Source organism: Lissotriton helveticus, chromosome 7, assembly GCF_964261635.1.
Source record: "Lissotriton helveticus chromosome 7, aLisHel1.1, whole genome shotgun sequence".
Taxonomy (NCBI): Eukaryota; Metazoa; Chordata; class Amphibia; order Caudata; family Salamandridae; genus Lissotriton; species Lissotriton helveticus.
In genome coordinates this window covers 277,910,179-277,927,897 of record NC_136068.1, presented here as the reverse complement: position 1 = coordinate 277,927,897, position 17,719 = coordinate 277,910,179, and the positions used below count along the sequence as shown (strand labels likewise).

The 17,719-nt window shown below is 39.1% G+C and overlaps 1 protein-coding gene across 6 annotated transcripts in view; it reads left to right on the top strand.

Moving 5' to 3' along the window:
* The window catches only part of BCAS1 (brain enriched myelin associated protein 1), a 531,445-nt gene extending 514,579 nt beyond the window's left edge, over positions 1-16,866 (top strand). For 4 of the 6 annotated variants that reach the window (XM_078652060.1, XM_078652059.1, XM_078652057.1 and 1 more), the window contains 3 exons: positions 110-175; positions 3,533-3,835; positions 15,819-16,866. In XM_078652060.1, coding sequence (XP_078508186.1) covers positions 110-175; positions 3,533-3,835; positions 15,819-15,893 — 444 coding nt within the window. In that variant the 3' untranslated portion in view covers positions 15,894-16,866. The remainder of the gene's footprint in view (positions 1-109; positions 176-3,532; positions 3,836-15,818) is intronic. The other 2 variants (XM_078652058.1, XM_078652061.1) reach the window with 2 other exon arrangements.
* Positions 16,867-17,719: the final 853 nt, after the last annotated feature.

The window sequence follows — 17,719 nt, the reverse complement described above, 5'->3', positions numbered from 1 at the left end:
TAACAATTTCTGTACATCTAAAAGCACGCTTAAAAAATCATTTATATTGTTGTCTGATATTTTAACTTAAATGGGTTCAGCTGTAAAAAGTAACAATTTGTTATTTTAGTCAGTGATTGGAGATGGAGGTAATGCCAATTCCGAGGAGATTAACCAGAAGGAGCCCCATCAGCCAGTAAGTTCTCAGACTTGTTTCTCGGCTGGTGATAGGTGATGGGCTATACACTCTCTGAACTGTAAATCTTGTCCTGCTTTAAAGAATCAAAGATCTATTTCCTTTCCTTGTTCATCAGTATTATCTCTGTCTAACAGAAGGCTACATTTCAACTTGGTAAATGCTAAACAATTGAGACATATAGTGTACCTCAGATCAAGATAGCATCAAGAGTCACATTAAAGAGCTAGGTCACACTCATCAAAGAAATGAGATCACACGTGCCCTACGGTCCTTGATCCAACCTCCTACCTGCAATTTGTCACATTCTGCTCTCCCAACTTTAGACTCTGTAATACTTAGGTCCACTACAATTTCTCTTACCAATATTTCTCCTTTCAAATTGTGACGACTAGTATTCTTCTTCCTTTGTTCTCCTTGCATGATTTTGTCTGTGTGCATGTGCAAAACATTTGGGGGCATATTATCAAGAAACGGCGTTAACATTATCGCTGCTTTAGCGGCAGAAAATTGCTGCTAAAGTGGCGATAATGGGCTTGATAATATGCCCTTGTGAATTCCCAAAGAAGCCCATGTTCTGGTGTGAACATGGGCTTCTATAGGAATTCCCTACGGCATATTATCAAGCCCATTATCGCCATTTTAACTGCAGTTTTCTGCAGCTAAAGCGGCGATAATGTTAACGCCGTGCTTCATAATATGCCCCTTAGATTCTCCATAAAATAGTTAACATTGCCCCACTCTCGGATGTGAAGCAAATAAAGCAACCTTTTGACTTTTAAAATGTTTGATGAGAAATTGATGCCTGATTTATTTTTAGGGGTTTGTCCATGAAAGATCTATTAAAGATGACCTGCATCTCTTGCTGAATCTGGCTTTATAAGCATTTAGGTGCTGTATATTTGAGACAGGGATGGAAGGCTAACATCGTATGCCAAAGATTATGCTGCACGTGAAGCATCTTAAGTGCACCATTGTCCTAATTAAAAAATACATGTTGGAGATATTACACCAGACCTGATGCCACACGTTTAAATTAGAAAACATCTGTGATGAAACTTTATTCAACAATGAGGTGCTCAATCCAGAAAATGCGTGCTCACACGTGATAACCAAATAGTGAGCCGACACACAGACACTCACCTACACACCCAGTAATGTACACCAAGGTAGTAGACATTTAGAAAATTCCTTAAGCTTCTAGTGCTTTCATGTATCTAAATAAAAACATAAAACTTTTCAATTTTTAAATGCTCTGCCCAGTTTTGGGAATGCTGCTATGAAAGGAGAACCACTTTGCATTGAACCCATTGGTCCTTTACTAATCCACAGAACAATCTCATAGCAATTTTGGATAAAGGAATATCAAAGTACTAGCTGTCATAGTTTAAGCAGAGTAGATCACTATATAGGAACCCCTTTTTAATTGGGAGAAAAGATGCAAGTATTATAGCATGTCTGAAAATTGCATGTTTTATAAGGGCTACAGAACCTGTTCTATGTACTCGGCTGCTCATTTGTCCATAACAAAGACTGTACTACTGTGACAACCTTCAAAGAACAATTAATTGATTCTATTAGACTAAATGTCAGGCTTTGGGCTTATTACTTACTGTTTTTGACTACTACTCCAATGCTTATGTGACGTGTGCTCCAGTCTTTTTGCATTTGAATTTATAGGGGGTTTGGAATAAGACAGTATATTTTAAGCTTATCAAAATCTTGAATTCAATAACCTTAAGTAATGGGGAGTCGTTTGATTCATTGTTAGTAATAATAACAACAAAAAAGATTAATAATAAAGCAGGCATCCAAAGTGCCTCTGTTGGAATGTACTCACCAGCATTAAAGAAAAATATGTAAAAGGTAACAGTTGTAATTACCAGCAACAAAATTGACTTTTAAAAATAAATCCTTATGTTAGATATCTGATGAACCTACATTAACGTGTTATACAATTTAATGAAAACACAGTATTCATAATCTGTTCTCTTCACTGCTAATGTCATCAAACAATATGATTTGCATACCACCTAGGTAGAATAAGATATTATAGGGATTAGCTATCTACCTAACCGAACAGTCACACCACACCGTACGTGCAATATTTATCAGATAAATCTCATAGAGTAGTCTGGCAAATAATTATTCAGTAAACCATTTGTACAAATGTTTTTATATAACAGAACTGACCAACCATTAATGGCATACTGAAGAGCAATCTTCCCTAAGTTATGTTGCAAATAATGAAGATCTTGAAAGAGTCAAAAGATTGCCTCCGACTTTGAGCAAGGGCTGTTAAGACTGAATTCGAAAGGCAATGTTGCCCAATCATGTCCTGGGTGTTACTGACCACGTCCAATTCCTTTCAACTCTAAACAGGATCACATCAAATTTTGGTATGAAGGAATCAACATCATTGGTGTTAAATAAAACATCTTTATGTACCAATACTTTTTACAAAAGTATTATAGTAAATTCTTGCATATACCTGTCTCCTATCTAGTGCACTGAAATGTGGCCTTCCCCAAAACACATGATTAAATTGGCATCAGCAGCATGAGGAATCAAAAGGTACAGTTGGCTAGGATTATGTGATCTGTAAAATTGGTAGCATATAAAATTCCGAAATGGTAAATTAGTGGATGAAGGAGTGCCAAGTAAAGCGACCATGACATTTTCATGAGTGGCACAAATATAAAAAAAATTAATTGAGTGGATTTTCACATGATTAACTCACCTCGGCTCCTTTACAGACTTCAGCTAATGCTGCTACAATTTCAAGCCTAGAGGCATAAAGCAATTTGTCCAGAATCAGAGACTTTCGTATATTTCGTCAAGTTTCCAATGGGAGTCCTCTTGCATTTTGATATGGTGGCTTAGTTGTTAACCTTTAATCCCAGATGATTGGGGTTGAATCTTCTATCACTATTATACCGCAATTAAATTCAAGCCTCACAACTCTGAGCAAGTCACTGTATCTTCTAGTAGCTCGCACTGAAGTAATGCAATTATGGCTGGAGGAGTAAATATGCTATGTCCTGAAAATCACTGCCATGTATGAATTGCAACAATTTCTGAAGCCCATAGAAGAATGGAAAGTTAACATAACTAGCCATCATTATGACGGGATTCACACAATGCACAGCTAAAAGAGTTCCAAAAGTACAACACCATGTAATTGAATACCGGTACAGGGTAAGCATTTACCTCTGTCAGGGACGCAGCACAGAATCATTATGTACACTATGTATTGAAATAGCACATCCCTAGCTCATCTTATGTGATCTGGCCCATTGTCTAATCTGGTATATTTTTCTTTGCAAATTAAATAACAGTGATTTTAACTTGCTCCAGGCAGTAGATTCCACAGATGGTGTTGGTCCAAACCCCCCTGAAAAATCAGTTGCTCCAGCTGCAGTAGAAGCACAACCTGCAGCCCAAAAGATCAAAGATGCCCCCAAGGAGAAGAAGACGACAGTCGATCCGAGCAAGCAGAAAACCATCAAGCAGGAAACAAAAGAAAATCAAGAAGTTCTTTCCTCCCCACCACAACAAGCTACCGAATCTAGCATTCTTCAGAATGGAAGCGGCAGCCCAAAGAATAGCCCAAAGAGGCTAGAGAAAAGGCAGTCAATTGGAGCTTTTTTCAAAGGCATTGTATGTTCATTTTGGTATTTTTCCTCAATTTCATATTTTTTAATACAAGCTTTTAATATTGCATCATATAACTTAAATATAGCCACCGTTTAGCCATCTGTCTATTCATTAAGGCATGATTTAAAACACAAAATGACATATTTTATGGTTTAAAGTGTAATTCTTGGGGATGTCTTGGGGATGTCTATTTGCAAATACATTGTCAGAAAGATACTATATTTTCGATGCAATTTGACTATTCCAGATGTGAAAGTCTTTTTCAGTATTGGCAAACATGTAAAGAAGATTGTAGTCAGCCAGTTCAGCAACACCTAACCAGATGGAATACACTAACTCTGTAGTCTGTGTTAAAACAAATACATGGCTTGAAATCATCTCCTGTAATTTTCAGGATTGGCACTTTCAATTTTTTAGGTTCCCTGATGTCAGTAACATAGTTAGGTACCTTTTTCTTTCATTAGTTATAGTAAATAAGATCCACTCCCTCACTCTGGGTCCGACTTACAAAGGTAAACTTACATGTTTGGTCTAAACTTAGACCAAAGGTCTTAGTTTACGACTTTGGGATTTCACAAAGAGCATTTATGAGTACTATCTTTATATCCAAACTCGGTGTGGATCTCCTCCCGGCATGTTAAATCACCAGTTTTCCTCATGGTAAGTGCAGCGGTGCTCCTCATGGACCCTGGACGAGGAATCACTCCCTACCACTTAATTGTTACAAGAACGAAATCCTAGAATGTGACTACAAATTTGTTCAACAGAATTCTCCTACTTTCAATTAGTTTTGAGAAGGTGATACCATTGAAAGGAGCTATGAAAAACTTCAAATCACATTTTATATCAATCTTATCCTCTGTTCCCACATCGAAGTTGTGGTAAATTTTTGCAGCAAGAGCAGGTTCTTTGCTGCATTCTACCATGCATTCTTCAAAACAAGCTTGGTCAAAATGATTTGTACTGGAAAATTCAAGGTTGTCTGTGATCGCTGTGAAGAAAAAAATCTTATAGGATGCCAATTATGAAAATACATTTTATCTAACCTTTTTCTCAATAAATGTTAGGAGTGATCCAGTGGAAGCGGTGTAAATTTTATTATCATACACATTAACCCTACTATATCATGAATAAGATTTTTCTCTAGAACTAAGAGTTTGGGCCCATGAAACCTCAATAACCACTTACAAATATCAGGTCCTCCGATAGATCTTTGGTAGAGCTAATAGGGACTGGATAATAAGGGACGTCAAGTTATCAAGTTACTTTTAAGCTAAAATTTCAAAATATGAATGGTCAATACACATGTTCTTTAAGAATTATTAATGCTGTGATATTTCAATGTTACAGGTAAGTACACAATAAGGAAATACAGTCCATAGACAACTACGGCATATAATGAATAACAGCATGAGGGAGAGAGAGAGACAAAAGGAAATATATCAATATCAATATGCAAATCAGATTTTCGTACGAACCTAGATCAATGAAAACTCAAGCACACCGTGCAATAGTCAGAAATAGCTAACCCTTTGGCCGAAAAGGTATAGCGCAAGCAACATCACCGTCCAATGAAGTGCAAAGTAATCAGGATAGTCACGCTCAGGAATTGCAAGGATAATAGCCAGCCAGAGTAGCATAGAGTACAGCATAAAAGGCTCTCTTCTCATATAATGCCAAGTTCTTTTCTCATGGTAATAATTATATCCCCCTAAATTTTCAATTTTTACAGTTCCACACGTTTTCATCCGTCAGATTCACGAGATGATCATCATGCTAGTCAGTTCATCCGGATTTCTCTGTTAAAGTTCTTTGTTAAAATGAATGTCATCATCGCTCTTTGGAAGCAGGAATAGGACATTTTTATATACCTTCATGTCCTCGCACTCGCTCCTATATCAGCTGGCAACGTAGTCAACACAATTGTTCAAAGAAAGAAATAATCCAAAGGTAGGAAGAGGAAATCCTAGTGATACGCTTGCATTTATGCAAACTAAACAAATAAATCAGTTTTTTTTTAAATAATGAAGGACTAAGTACATTCTTCTGAGGCCTACGTTAGGAAGGAAAAATACTTTTGCAGGGTTTGAGACCTCTTTGAAGAAACCATAAAACCGTTGTTTTTTCTAAAGAAATAAACACACTTCAGTTAAGAGAACTCAACAAAATACATAAGAAAAATCGTTTTTAAGGATTCTTTATTATAATTAAACCCATAAGTATAATCTAAATTTTCAATAATCAAGCAATTAATAATATTTGTTTTTCTCTTGTTATGAAGAAAGGGTAAACATTTCATAATACATTTTCTGTAAGCGTTTCTATTATTGCTATTTCATATTTCTATGTGCAAGTTTTTAAATGCATATTTATTCAAGTCTCTCTTCTCATAACATTTTAGTTCATGTAAAAATAATTCATAATTTCCTTTCTTTTAGCATGTTAAACGTTGCAGTTTCTATTTTACTAAACATGTTGTGCCTTTCTAGCACATTTTCAGGTTGTACTTTCGAATACTCCCATGTACATAATGTTAATAATGTTCACCCTGTTAGTCATTTGTTTTGTTAATTAACAGACTTATTGAGGAGATTTGATTAAGCAAGATCATTTCGAAAAATTCATGCTTCATCAGAAAGAATGCATTTCAGTGAATGTTTTTTTATCTCAAAATTCTATTATTTAAGTTTGTTTTGTTGAATAAGTCCATCTTTTCATTTTCTTCACTGCCACACCAACCGAACTATTGTCCCCTATTTGGTTCTTCTCTTTCTTGGAGGAAGAATACTTCAACCATAGCCTTTACTTGCCTTTCACACTATTATTTTACTCCTTCTCCTTGCTACTCTCTCCAACCATTCATACTTCTTCACAATACTGCCTTTCATTGTTCTTCCTTTTGTATTTGCCTTCATGATGGATACTCCTCAAAACATCAACTTATGCTCAATATCCACCCCAGTTTTTTTCTTATTTCACTATGCCGTTCCACCACAATCGATTTCATGAAAGATAACCTCTTAGTTGCATGTGGCTTGCAGTTGTACATTCCTCTTGGTGTACCCAGGTTCCTTTCCTTGTTCCATCTAAAACCATATAGCACAGATTGTACAGATAGATTCTAATTTTAAATTATAAAATGTTCCAAATATAATTTTCATATAATAGAAATACACTGTCTGGCTGCCAATTCAGTCTTACACTTCAGAAGATAAAATAACAGCATGGAACAATATGAAGATGTTTCATTCATTTTAGAGAAAGCCATGTTTGAGAGAACGAACTTTCTCTTAATGCACTATTTGGCCCTAGGCTGTGAGCAGGGGGTGGGCGCAGTGGGTTGGTTGCCAACTGGAGGTTGGGGCACGGCTTAGCCAGAAGCCATCCCCACTACGCATGATTTAGGCCATGCGCAGCAGGGGACTGGCTGCACGCGGAAGGGGTTGGACTCAGGGCCTGGCCAGAGGTCAGACCATGCAGCCAAGCTTCCACTGTGCACAGCCATAAGATGTGCACTGTGGAGTTTGGGGAATATGAGCAAGAAAACCCATACATTCGCTGAAAACAAAGTTTAAAGTGTCATAATATTTAGGTAAGGCAATAAAATCATACCCTATGTTAAGAAAATCCCAGAAATTCACGGAATAAAACAACGTTTAAAGTGATGTCATGGTTAGTTGTTGAAATACCATAAAAACTAATGTTTCATAACAAAACAACACTGAAATTCACCAGTTATATTTTACTGAGCCAATTATAATTTGCGCCCCAACATGCCATGCTTATCACCTCAATATTATATCACTTGTGACATGTTAAATGGCACCATTAATGACAATGATTTCCTTATTAAAAAAAGAAAATTTAGATGAATATATTAAAAATGCAAACAACAGTCTGGTATGTAAAACCTAAGAAAAAAACATCCCATTCTACTGGCAAAGAGGTAGTGGTACTTTTTTTATTCAGCTGGGGCCGAGAAATGAGAGCCAGATGTACTAAACTTTCTTTGCGCTGAAAACTCTCTGAAGCTCCAACCTCAAAAAGTTATTTCCCTGTACAAAACTTAGAAGTTGTTAAAGTTTTACCGATTCCTAAAATGGGATTGCACCTGGATACCGAATATCAATTTCAAAGGTACATGTTGTGAGCGTTCCTTCCAATCTGCAATTCGATACTTGATGTATCAATGGTTTGCGACCAGAATTCCCTTTTCAAACCATTGAAAAGTTTTGGTGCTACCTTTTTTGCCTTTGTGATTTGGGGTGCCAGTTTCAGGGGAGTAGGCAAAGGTCCTAATTACCGCAGCCAACTCTCACTGAAGCTTTTGAAAAAAAAACTTTTTAAGTAGCCATGTGTTTTTGGGGGAAATTCACTGCTTTAAAAACAAAAAAAAGGTTTTCATTTTTGAAAAGCAATCACTACGATGGTAGACTCTTGATCCTTCCAGGCCACCATTCCTGTAATTAGGGCTAATCGGAATTAATCGTATTTTTGCCACTTGCCTCATAAATATTCATTAAGTATGTCGAACTGTAACCCCGTCTGAATCAGAATCTTGCAAACCAGTCTATTAGTACGTAGGTTGCTTCTCAAAACGGAATTATGGTTAAAAATTGTGACCACTTTATGCTACCAGTATCTTGATACATCTAGCCAAAGTTACAATTTCATCAGAGTAGGCTCTCACTAATGGGATGAACTGGAAAATTAAACATGCTACAGTTGTTCTAAAGGTTCTCCTGACTAGAGAGATAGTAACAGTTTTTCCAATCTTCATGTTTATGCGTTATAACTTATTTAAAGTTATTTTTTGTCAATTAGTAGTAATTGTGCACTGGAAAATAAATCTGGAAATTAGTGGTGATGAGAAGGCATTAACCATAAATAGGCCGGACACATTTTAACAATACAGGCGGCACAGTAACTCCAGATGTGTTATTACCATTACCGCATGGTATTTCCAACCACGTACTAGGCCATTCTGTGTTTTGCAGCTGGAGTTGGAAAAAACCTGCAGTAACCTGTGTTTCCTTGTTGACTTACGCAAGTTATTCCCCATTTTTAGTAGAATTTCCTGGCGACACTTCAACTGCTTTCATCTGGTGAAATGCCCAGGTGAAACACTCAAACTCATAGAGTTCCTGCATGATTATCATTTGCTTCAGGTAACAGACCAGTTTGCATTCATCAGATGGTCCTTCTTTCTACAACGTGGTGGTCACTTAGGAGCTGGGAATATGAGTTGATGTATCTTCTACATCCACAGAAGTGAAATAATGTATCACAGAGCTGCTAGTGACCAACACTAATAGTCAGGGGGTACATTGGAAAATTTGTTTCATCCAGCAAGGTTAAAGCATAAGCAACCATTTCTAACTCCAACCTCTTTAAGACACGGGGCACTCTATACAACAAAGGTGTGTCACTAACTTCCTCTTAAGGCATTTTTTTGTTAATATAGGCTTTGCATGGAAAAAAATTCTCATAGGGGCATGTTACCAATAGATATGTCGCCGCTTTGTCGGCGCATAGCGCCGAAAAAGCACAGATTTTTCAATCTCAATATCATCAAGGACACACTAACAAGCGTTAGCGCGTGTTTCCTTGCTACTTTGCATGTCAGCGAACAATATCGCTACTGACATGCAAAGTAGGCATGCCTGAGCTAAACAACATGGGAATGCTCGCTAACACGGCTTTGCGATATTAGCAAGCCATGCAGCAGACCCGTGAATAATAAAAGTTTAGCTAATCGCGATTATCGCTGGTATTTAACGTCTGATTAAAACCTGATTTAGCCATCCTGAAAATGGGAGGTGGATTGTCCGTCTGAGTCCACACCTGCCTATTAGCAAGCTGTACATTAGCGCTGTGAAATCATCGCTGGATTTCATGCACTATTCCTGTGAATCGCCCTCTATCGCTCGAATTACATCGCCTGTTAGCAAAACGTTGTTAATACGTTGCTAACACGGCGATGTAATCCAGCGATAGAGTAAATCGCGCTAAGCTCGATTTGCGATCATTATCGCATCTCCTTGTTAATATGCCCCAGAGTGTCACAAGTGGCAATGTGATCTATATACAGTCTTGGTCCAACAAGTGTAATGCAGTTCTGCTCAAAAGTGTGGCGGTCTATCTTTTGTGTGTCTGATGTTCTGCTTTACCACGAATTTATTGGAGGATGTATTTTAGTTTTAAGTGCTCACTCGTATACCGAGTTGTCAATACCCCTTCTAATCCCAAACATATAGCATACATATTGTAGACCACAGTTTGTTGGTATTTTTCATAGGCCGTAGCTTTCTCTGCTTTATATCCAAACACACCAAGCATGTCAAGTTTGCACAAAATTTCTTTGCAGAGTTATTTATGAGAAAACATTGTTACGTTTTGTCAGGTTAATATTTACACCCTCTCAGGGCAGACTCATAGAGCTGACAAAAGTCTGTGCTGCCACATTTAGAATGTTTTTAAACAAGACATCATTATTCAGCATATCGGCATCACTTGTCTAAAACTGAATGCAAAGAGGGAAAGCCAAGGCAGTATCTCTTTTGGGGCCTTAACGGATACCAGCCACGCCCCAATGAACTGTCTGTCCATCCGTGGGCAACCCAGGGGTAGGGCCAGAAGGTTTGGTCCTCCAGCAGGCCAGTCCTGCCTCCAGCCAGCTCCTTAACCAACAAAATCTCATAGCAAAATCAGACAGGAAACTTCCAGGCACCTTTCCTGCTTGGGGAACGTGAGATTCAAACAAGCCACGCCCCAATGAATCAGTGGGCACAGATTAATCAGTGTGCGCTGGTGTTCAATAGCCATGAGTTTACAAGTGTGAAATTCCCAGGTCTTAATCCTGAGCACATCTGAAGATACTCATTCACCTCCTATTACTCCTCCGCCAGCCTCAAGGTAGAGTAAAAAATTATCATACGGTTATTCATCAGTGGATGATACTACGCTGTCTTCTGTTAAACCAAAGATTCAGGTCACTGTTTTCCTCAATAGTCACCATCTCTCACTCCCTTTGCCTGGGTCTGATCATTCCTTGACCTTCTGCCTACATCCTTGGAATGAACTTTGACAGTTCACCATCCATCACTACTTTTTCAGATCCACCTTCTCAATGTCACTAGGTGTCTGCATACACTTCCCTTTTCCATCATCAAAGAACACCACTGAAACACATTTTACTCATTACCCTGAAATGTTCTTGTACTTTGCCAAAGTTTCACATAATTTTCCTTCCTAGATTTTGAGTCCTTGTCCTTGCCACTTTTTAAGTATTCAGCCCCTAGAAATGATTGCTAAGCTATTGTGGAGCCCAACTACAATCCTCATGTGAGCTGTAATGTCACACAGCCCAAACAATTGAACTTATAAATGTTAATTTCTCTTATGTGCTCATAAGTGTCTTGTAGCTTTTGTCCACTAAACGTAGCAAGGTTTTCCTCAGAGATATATGGATGTGGGACACATGGAACAACCCCAAAGCAACAATAATTAAGAACTAAAAACAGAGGGGTATATTTGCAAATCAAGTGAGGGAGTGCAGCTGTAAGCCAAAAAGGCTAAGGCCGTGCTCCGTCACTTTATAATGTAGGGCTGCACTGTATTTGCAACAATACAGTGCAGCCCTGCGTTTCTCCCTCGCTGGCTCTAAATTTATCTGGCTAGTACCAACACAGGTACTCTTGCACCGTAGTGCAAGGTGCATGCATTGTGGGAAATGATTGTTTATTTGCAGGAAGGAAGGGAAAACCTGGTCTAAAACAGGACAAACGAGGAGAAATTCTTTATTTCTCATCGTTTTTGCTGTTTCAATGTGTGCTGCATTGTGCAGCACACACAGAAACAGCAAAACGCCATGTATGATTGTTTATGTGCAGAAACGTGTTCCTTTCGGGACATAAACAATTATAAATGGCGATTTGTAACTTCTATGTGTGCTTCTAGAGGAAAATTGTATCTGTAGGCGACTTCTCCATCTTCCTCCCTCTAGCTCCCATTTTATTGTACACTCTGGGTTAAATCAACAGTATATATCCAACAAGGTCAAATTGACCCCATTGTTATTATGGGTCAGGGTCTGGCCTAATCCTAAGGCCAACTTAATTAGGGACGTTATCACAGACTGTCTCAAACTGGACTAAGGTCTCTCTATCCTCTGGTTGGGCTATATCAGCAAAACTCTAAAAGGACTGGGTTTGCCTGCCACATTTATTGCTCTCCTTACCTTAAAAATGAATGATAAGTTGATGGTTAAGATATGTTTTGCGGAGCTCTGCCAAGTGTAGAGGTTGTGTAGTGAAGTGATCAAAAGCTCTGTCAGAGATTACTTTGTGTTCCGAGCACCCGCTGAACAGGTACTGTATTTGATGTTGTATCTTACACGCTAGAAGAGGTCTCTTCTCTTCCACTTCATGGCCGGCCCAGTGTGTCGGCTTCTGTGTTTTCCAGTAGTCTGTTGTCCCTTGGGCGGTTCTGTCCCTGGCTGCCCATTTGACAGTTCGTTTCAGCAAATATTGTTTTACTTTATGATTTTTGAGGAAAAATGTTATCCCTTTTTCGACTTTTTCCAAGCCCTCTTTTAAACTTTTAGAGCATTGAAGCGTAGGGAAGCGTTATTTCAACACTAGGGGGCATATTATCAAGAAACGGCGTTAACATTATCGCCGCTTTAGCGGCAGAAAACTGCCGCTAAAGCGGCGATAATGGGCTTGATAATATGCCCTTGTGAATTCCCATAGAAGCCCATGTTCTGTTGTGAACATGGGCTTCTATGGGAATTCTCTACGGTGTATTATCAAGCCAATTATGGCCGTTTAGCGGCAGTTTTTTGCCGCTAAAGCGGCGATAATGTTAACGCCATGCTTGATAATATGCCCCCAAGTTCTAAGCAGCCCTGTAATTTTTTTCAGGGTCTGTTCTTTCTTTAAAGCAGTTGTGAGGTGTAGGAAATCTATAGATGGTTAATCTTCCTGGATGAGGTCAAGTTCCATGGCTTAAGGAATGTTTTGCACTTTTCACCATATATTAGGCACCGTCTTGCCGTAAACTTTTGCAATCTTATTTTAGAATGGTATTCTGCCATGGTTTCCAGTTTTTTGTGTATTCTTACGTGGTTTATATGATCTGGTCAGGGATGAATATGACAGCGGTATAAATGAAGGGGGGCCAGATTTGTCTGGAATATCCTTTTTATTCTTTCATGTTGAATGCACTTTAATTCAGCTATATTTCGTCTGCACTGCTTTGACTCTATGCTGCTCTGCAAAATGTACTGTGTGTTTTTATTTTCATGCTTTTATTTCTCAATGTGTTTTAGAGGCAGGTACCTGGATTATTTAAGATATATACTTACTGAGAATGCAAGACAAAACATGTTATACACTGAATATAATGTTCACCAGATAATACAACTATTTTCCTTTACTAACTTAATATCAAGTATTTCAAATGTCAGGTTTGAAAACATGACCCAAGGTCACCAAAAAAGAAAGTCCTGAGGCTTTGTTATACAATGTGTCTCAGTGGCACAAACAGGCATTTCCACTGACTTGTTTCCCCCTTGGCACTTTGATATTACAGCAAAGGCTACAGATGTTTGTCGGACGCCCTTCAGTAATATGGATTACGCTGGTACAAAATGCGCACCAACACAATAAAAAGTGGACCTCCCGGGCATTGCCCGCTGGTGAGAGCACTTATGTACTGTACCTGCTTGCACACAGATCCTTGTGCTTCACTTGAAATAGAGCCTGTGTCCACTGCCTGCAGTTAAAGGCACACCAGTGCTTCAAACAGCTGTTCTACCTTTCACTAATACACTGTTCTCAATGCAAGCCCAGGTTCATGCACAATTGTTGGAGTAGGGAGCACTGTCCATGCCTGCACCCGGCCCATCCAGTTAATGGAGCTACATGGTGCCGATCCGGCCAGTGTGCCGTCTGAGTAATACAGCCTCTGGAGTATTTCACATTTTTCTGCTTCAGTTATTTGTGCCACAATTTTTGTTCACCTATCAGGGAAATTCTTACAATGCAGTTGAACAATATATATAACTTAATTCAAATGAAAATGTTGTGCTGAAATTAGGAGACTTCTTAGGAGGTGTCCTGAAAATTCGCCACATTGAAATTGTCCTGCGCTTTATAAGAATTGAAGTTTCACAGAAAAGCAACTAAATACAAAAAAGCACAGATTTATCATTTACATGTATCTTTCCATCGATTCCTGAAGGTTCCTGACTGAATTATGAAGGCTGTGTGATGGCATTGGTCATTCAGGAAAAGATTACTTGGGAAGAGACCTGGTCGGGTATCAAAGTTTCATACTGGAAGTCTTAGGCGTCATTCAAGGCCTGGCTAGCCAGTTGGAAATCGAGTAGAGTGGTGAAGCCTGTCTCCACTGGTCCACCATATTTATTGCAGTGCTCATGGAAAACATTCTCTATATCACTGCTGAAAACAAAGAAGAAGCACGTTTGATGAATATGAAAGCAGGCTAGTTGCCATGTCTTGGTGGCCCGACAGTGATTAGTTTGAAACAAAATAAATACCATGGCCCTCGCCAGGGCTGCCTATAACAGTGCCCACACAACTACTAATCATGACAGTACTACTAGTGTAACAGCTCAGATTATTCCAGGCCCACAAAGCTATAAGAATGGCTTGGACAGCAGGTATTCGTTATTTTTTAATGCATATTCAATTAACAAGCAGCTGCTGTTAGGCTCATCTCTATGCTAGACAGAGAGTGCCATCATGTGGCAGACTGTCATAATTGGCGGTGGTGAGAATTAAGTGCCAGTGCTAAGCTCCGTAAACCACCGGCTCAAGTTAAGCACTGCCCAGTCAGCATTCTTTTTTCTTTTTATTCTACAAACAAATATCCAAACTGGGAAGTAATTTCTGTAAAACAAAAAGCAATGATGGGCTGAGAGTTCGGGCATGTAGTTGTTATTGTTCCATTTTATTGACGGGGTTGTCATGCCCTCCAAGGTTGTCGTGAAAAGAATAAACTCACCAAACAAGGTGAGCCTTCCAATGCTATTGTTCCAGCTGTTCTGTGGCATGTGTGATACCACGTAGGATCGGTAACACTTTGGGTGAAAATAGACTGCTATGTCACGCTGCCATATATGTCATTGTGTCCGGGTCATATATATTTGATCATTTGGAAATAAAAAACACAAAGCAGGACATTTTTTCTGTTAAAACAAAAAAAATATCAATGACGGGCCAAGATTTTGGGAGCTTGGGGCCATTGTTACATTTTCCTGTTTACGAAGTTGGGGCCATATTATCAAGGAATGGCCATAGCATTATTGATGATTCAGCGGCAGGAAACTGCAGCTACAGCGGCGATAAGGGGCTTGATAATATGCACTTCTGAATTCCCATACAAGCCCAGGTTCTGATCTGAACCTGAGCTTCTATGGGAATTCACAAGGGCATATTATCAAGCCCATTATCGCCGCTTTTTCCTGCCGCTAAAGTGGCGATAATTTTAACGCCGTTCTTGATCATATGCCCCTTCGTGCCTTCCAATGTTGTAAGGAACATAAACAAGAGGCTATACGGTGAGCCTGGCAGGGCTGTTGTGCTACCTGCCCTATTGCATATGTGCTGGCGACTAACAGATTCCATTGGTGAGTTGGCTGAGGCTCCGGTGTCAGAAATATTGTACTTTCTCAACTCTAAATGAGGCGATGGAACCACAAGGTGGGCGCAGCAAGACATCTGCCAATTCACGGTAGAAGTTCTGTTCTTCACACCGCACAATCACCTCTTAGTTTTAAATCCCAGCTTTATCACTTTATCCAATTGTGTGTTCCTCTGCAGTTCAATTGTTTTACCCATGACTTGTCTTGAAAATGTTTCGTTGTCTGACACGTTTTTGGTCTGAGTCCCACAAAAACCTCAGACAACCTTCCTCCAAAGGCCTCAGTTAATTTGTTTTCTTCTTCCTTAATTTGTAGGGACCAAAACGAACATGTGATGCTGAAGCGCAGACCGACCCTGTGTCTATTCTACCCGTCGAAAAGAACAAATAGAGATCTAAAGGCCAGCGAAGAGTGCAGAGATTTTTGCCAATTTCTTTGACAGTGAAAGTGATTCGTCGTAATATTTCACAGCTGTCATTAAAAAGCAAGGGTAAATGCTAATGTATATTTGTGGTCTATTATGTACAGTATAGCTCAGAGACAGCTCTTTCTATAATAAATTATATCAATGAAGGAATGAAGAGGCTTTCAAAATATTGGGATCACAGGTGCAAGATTCTAGAACAGCAATATCTTTGTTTTCCTTCACACAGTAAATTGCCTTGACGCGTTTCTGTTAGAATGTGATTAGTGGTGGTACAAGGTTTCCCCTGTTTGAAGGAATTTTTTTGAGGGAATCTTCACTTCAGATAACCTGTTACCCACATCAGCTGGAATCTTAAATCTCTTGCTAAATATTTATATGTAACAGTAGAAAGAACATCTTGTCAAGATTTTATTTCTGCTGTAGCTGCATAGGTTTGCATTATCAGCGAATCGGTGATTTAAGGTTTTGCTTCACAGCTCTTTGTACAGTGTGCAAAACTCAAAAAGATTTAATGATTCCAAATGTGAACTGCATGTTTTGCGCTTGGCAAAACTGTGTAAAAGAGCACAAGGCTGTCATTACATCAATTAAGCAGCAGGTGGCGCCAGCGACCACCTTACACTAATCTAGTTTTTCTTTGTAATTGTACACTACTTGCTATAATTATATGTTAGAGACGATTTTCAATTTATTTTGTCCGCAGTTTACATCTAATTATGTCTATTTTTTCTAATGAACATCTAAAAAAAATTAGTTTAGCATCTGTTTGTTACATTAACCAGCATTTAATATTATGAATATTTTTTATATTTATCCGACCTGTTCGCGAGCCGGTAAAATGATACATTGTAATTGTGCATGACATTTATGTTACACACATTACTGGAAGGTGTATTGTATGCTCTAAGTGATTTTAATAAACATTTCCCCTCCTAATTTGTCCGTATTTTTCAAACACAATTAGTGCAGGTATTTCAGACACAAGTTTGTGATCGTGGGCATATTCATATCTCAGAGCAAGGAGCAGAAAAGATTGAACTGCGAGCGAAACATCTTTCTTACAGGTGTGTTATGTTAGTGTTTTACATGGCACCATCACTCGTCACCGCACAGGTGAAATTGATGCGGCAAAGAGTGTTTTGACTTTTGTATTTAATAATAACCAGGGGCCTCATTTATGAAGACTTGCGTCAGTTTTGCGCTTCCGATGCGTCACTTTTTGTGACGCACCGGTGGCATAAATCATGCCTCCTGTTGTGCACTATTTACAAAGTGATGCATCTAAGCAGATGCTTCACTTTGTAAACCCCTGAGCTACATTATACCTGCGTCAGGTATAATGTATGCATAGGGGCGTTCCGCAAAAAAGCCTGTAGAAGTCACAGTGAAATCTACGAGATTTCTCTGCGTCACTTCTAGGACGCTGTTGCGTCAAAATCTTGCACCTGCCTCACAGCAGGTGTAAGACTGACGCAGGCCCTTTCACATGGGGCAAAGGACGCTTTGCTGGAGTTGCGTTACTTTTGTGACACACTCCAACAATGTGTCACTTTTACGCTTACAGATACATCAGAAATACTGACGTATCTGTAACTCCTTGCGACATTATGCGTCATACATTAAATATGACGCATCAGGTATGTCGCAAGGAGTGCGCACTGAAAGTGACGCATCGCTGCTTTCACGCAGCGATGCGTCATGTCTCATAAATGAGGCCCCTTGTTTGAAGACTGACATACTATCTGGGGTCCGAAAGCAGGGTTGTGCCTCAGAAAAAAAACGGACGTGG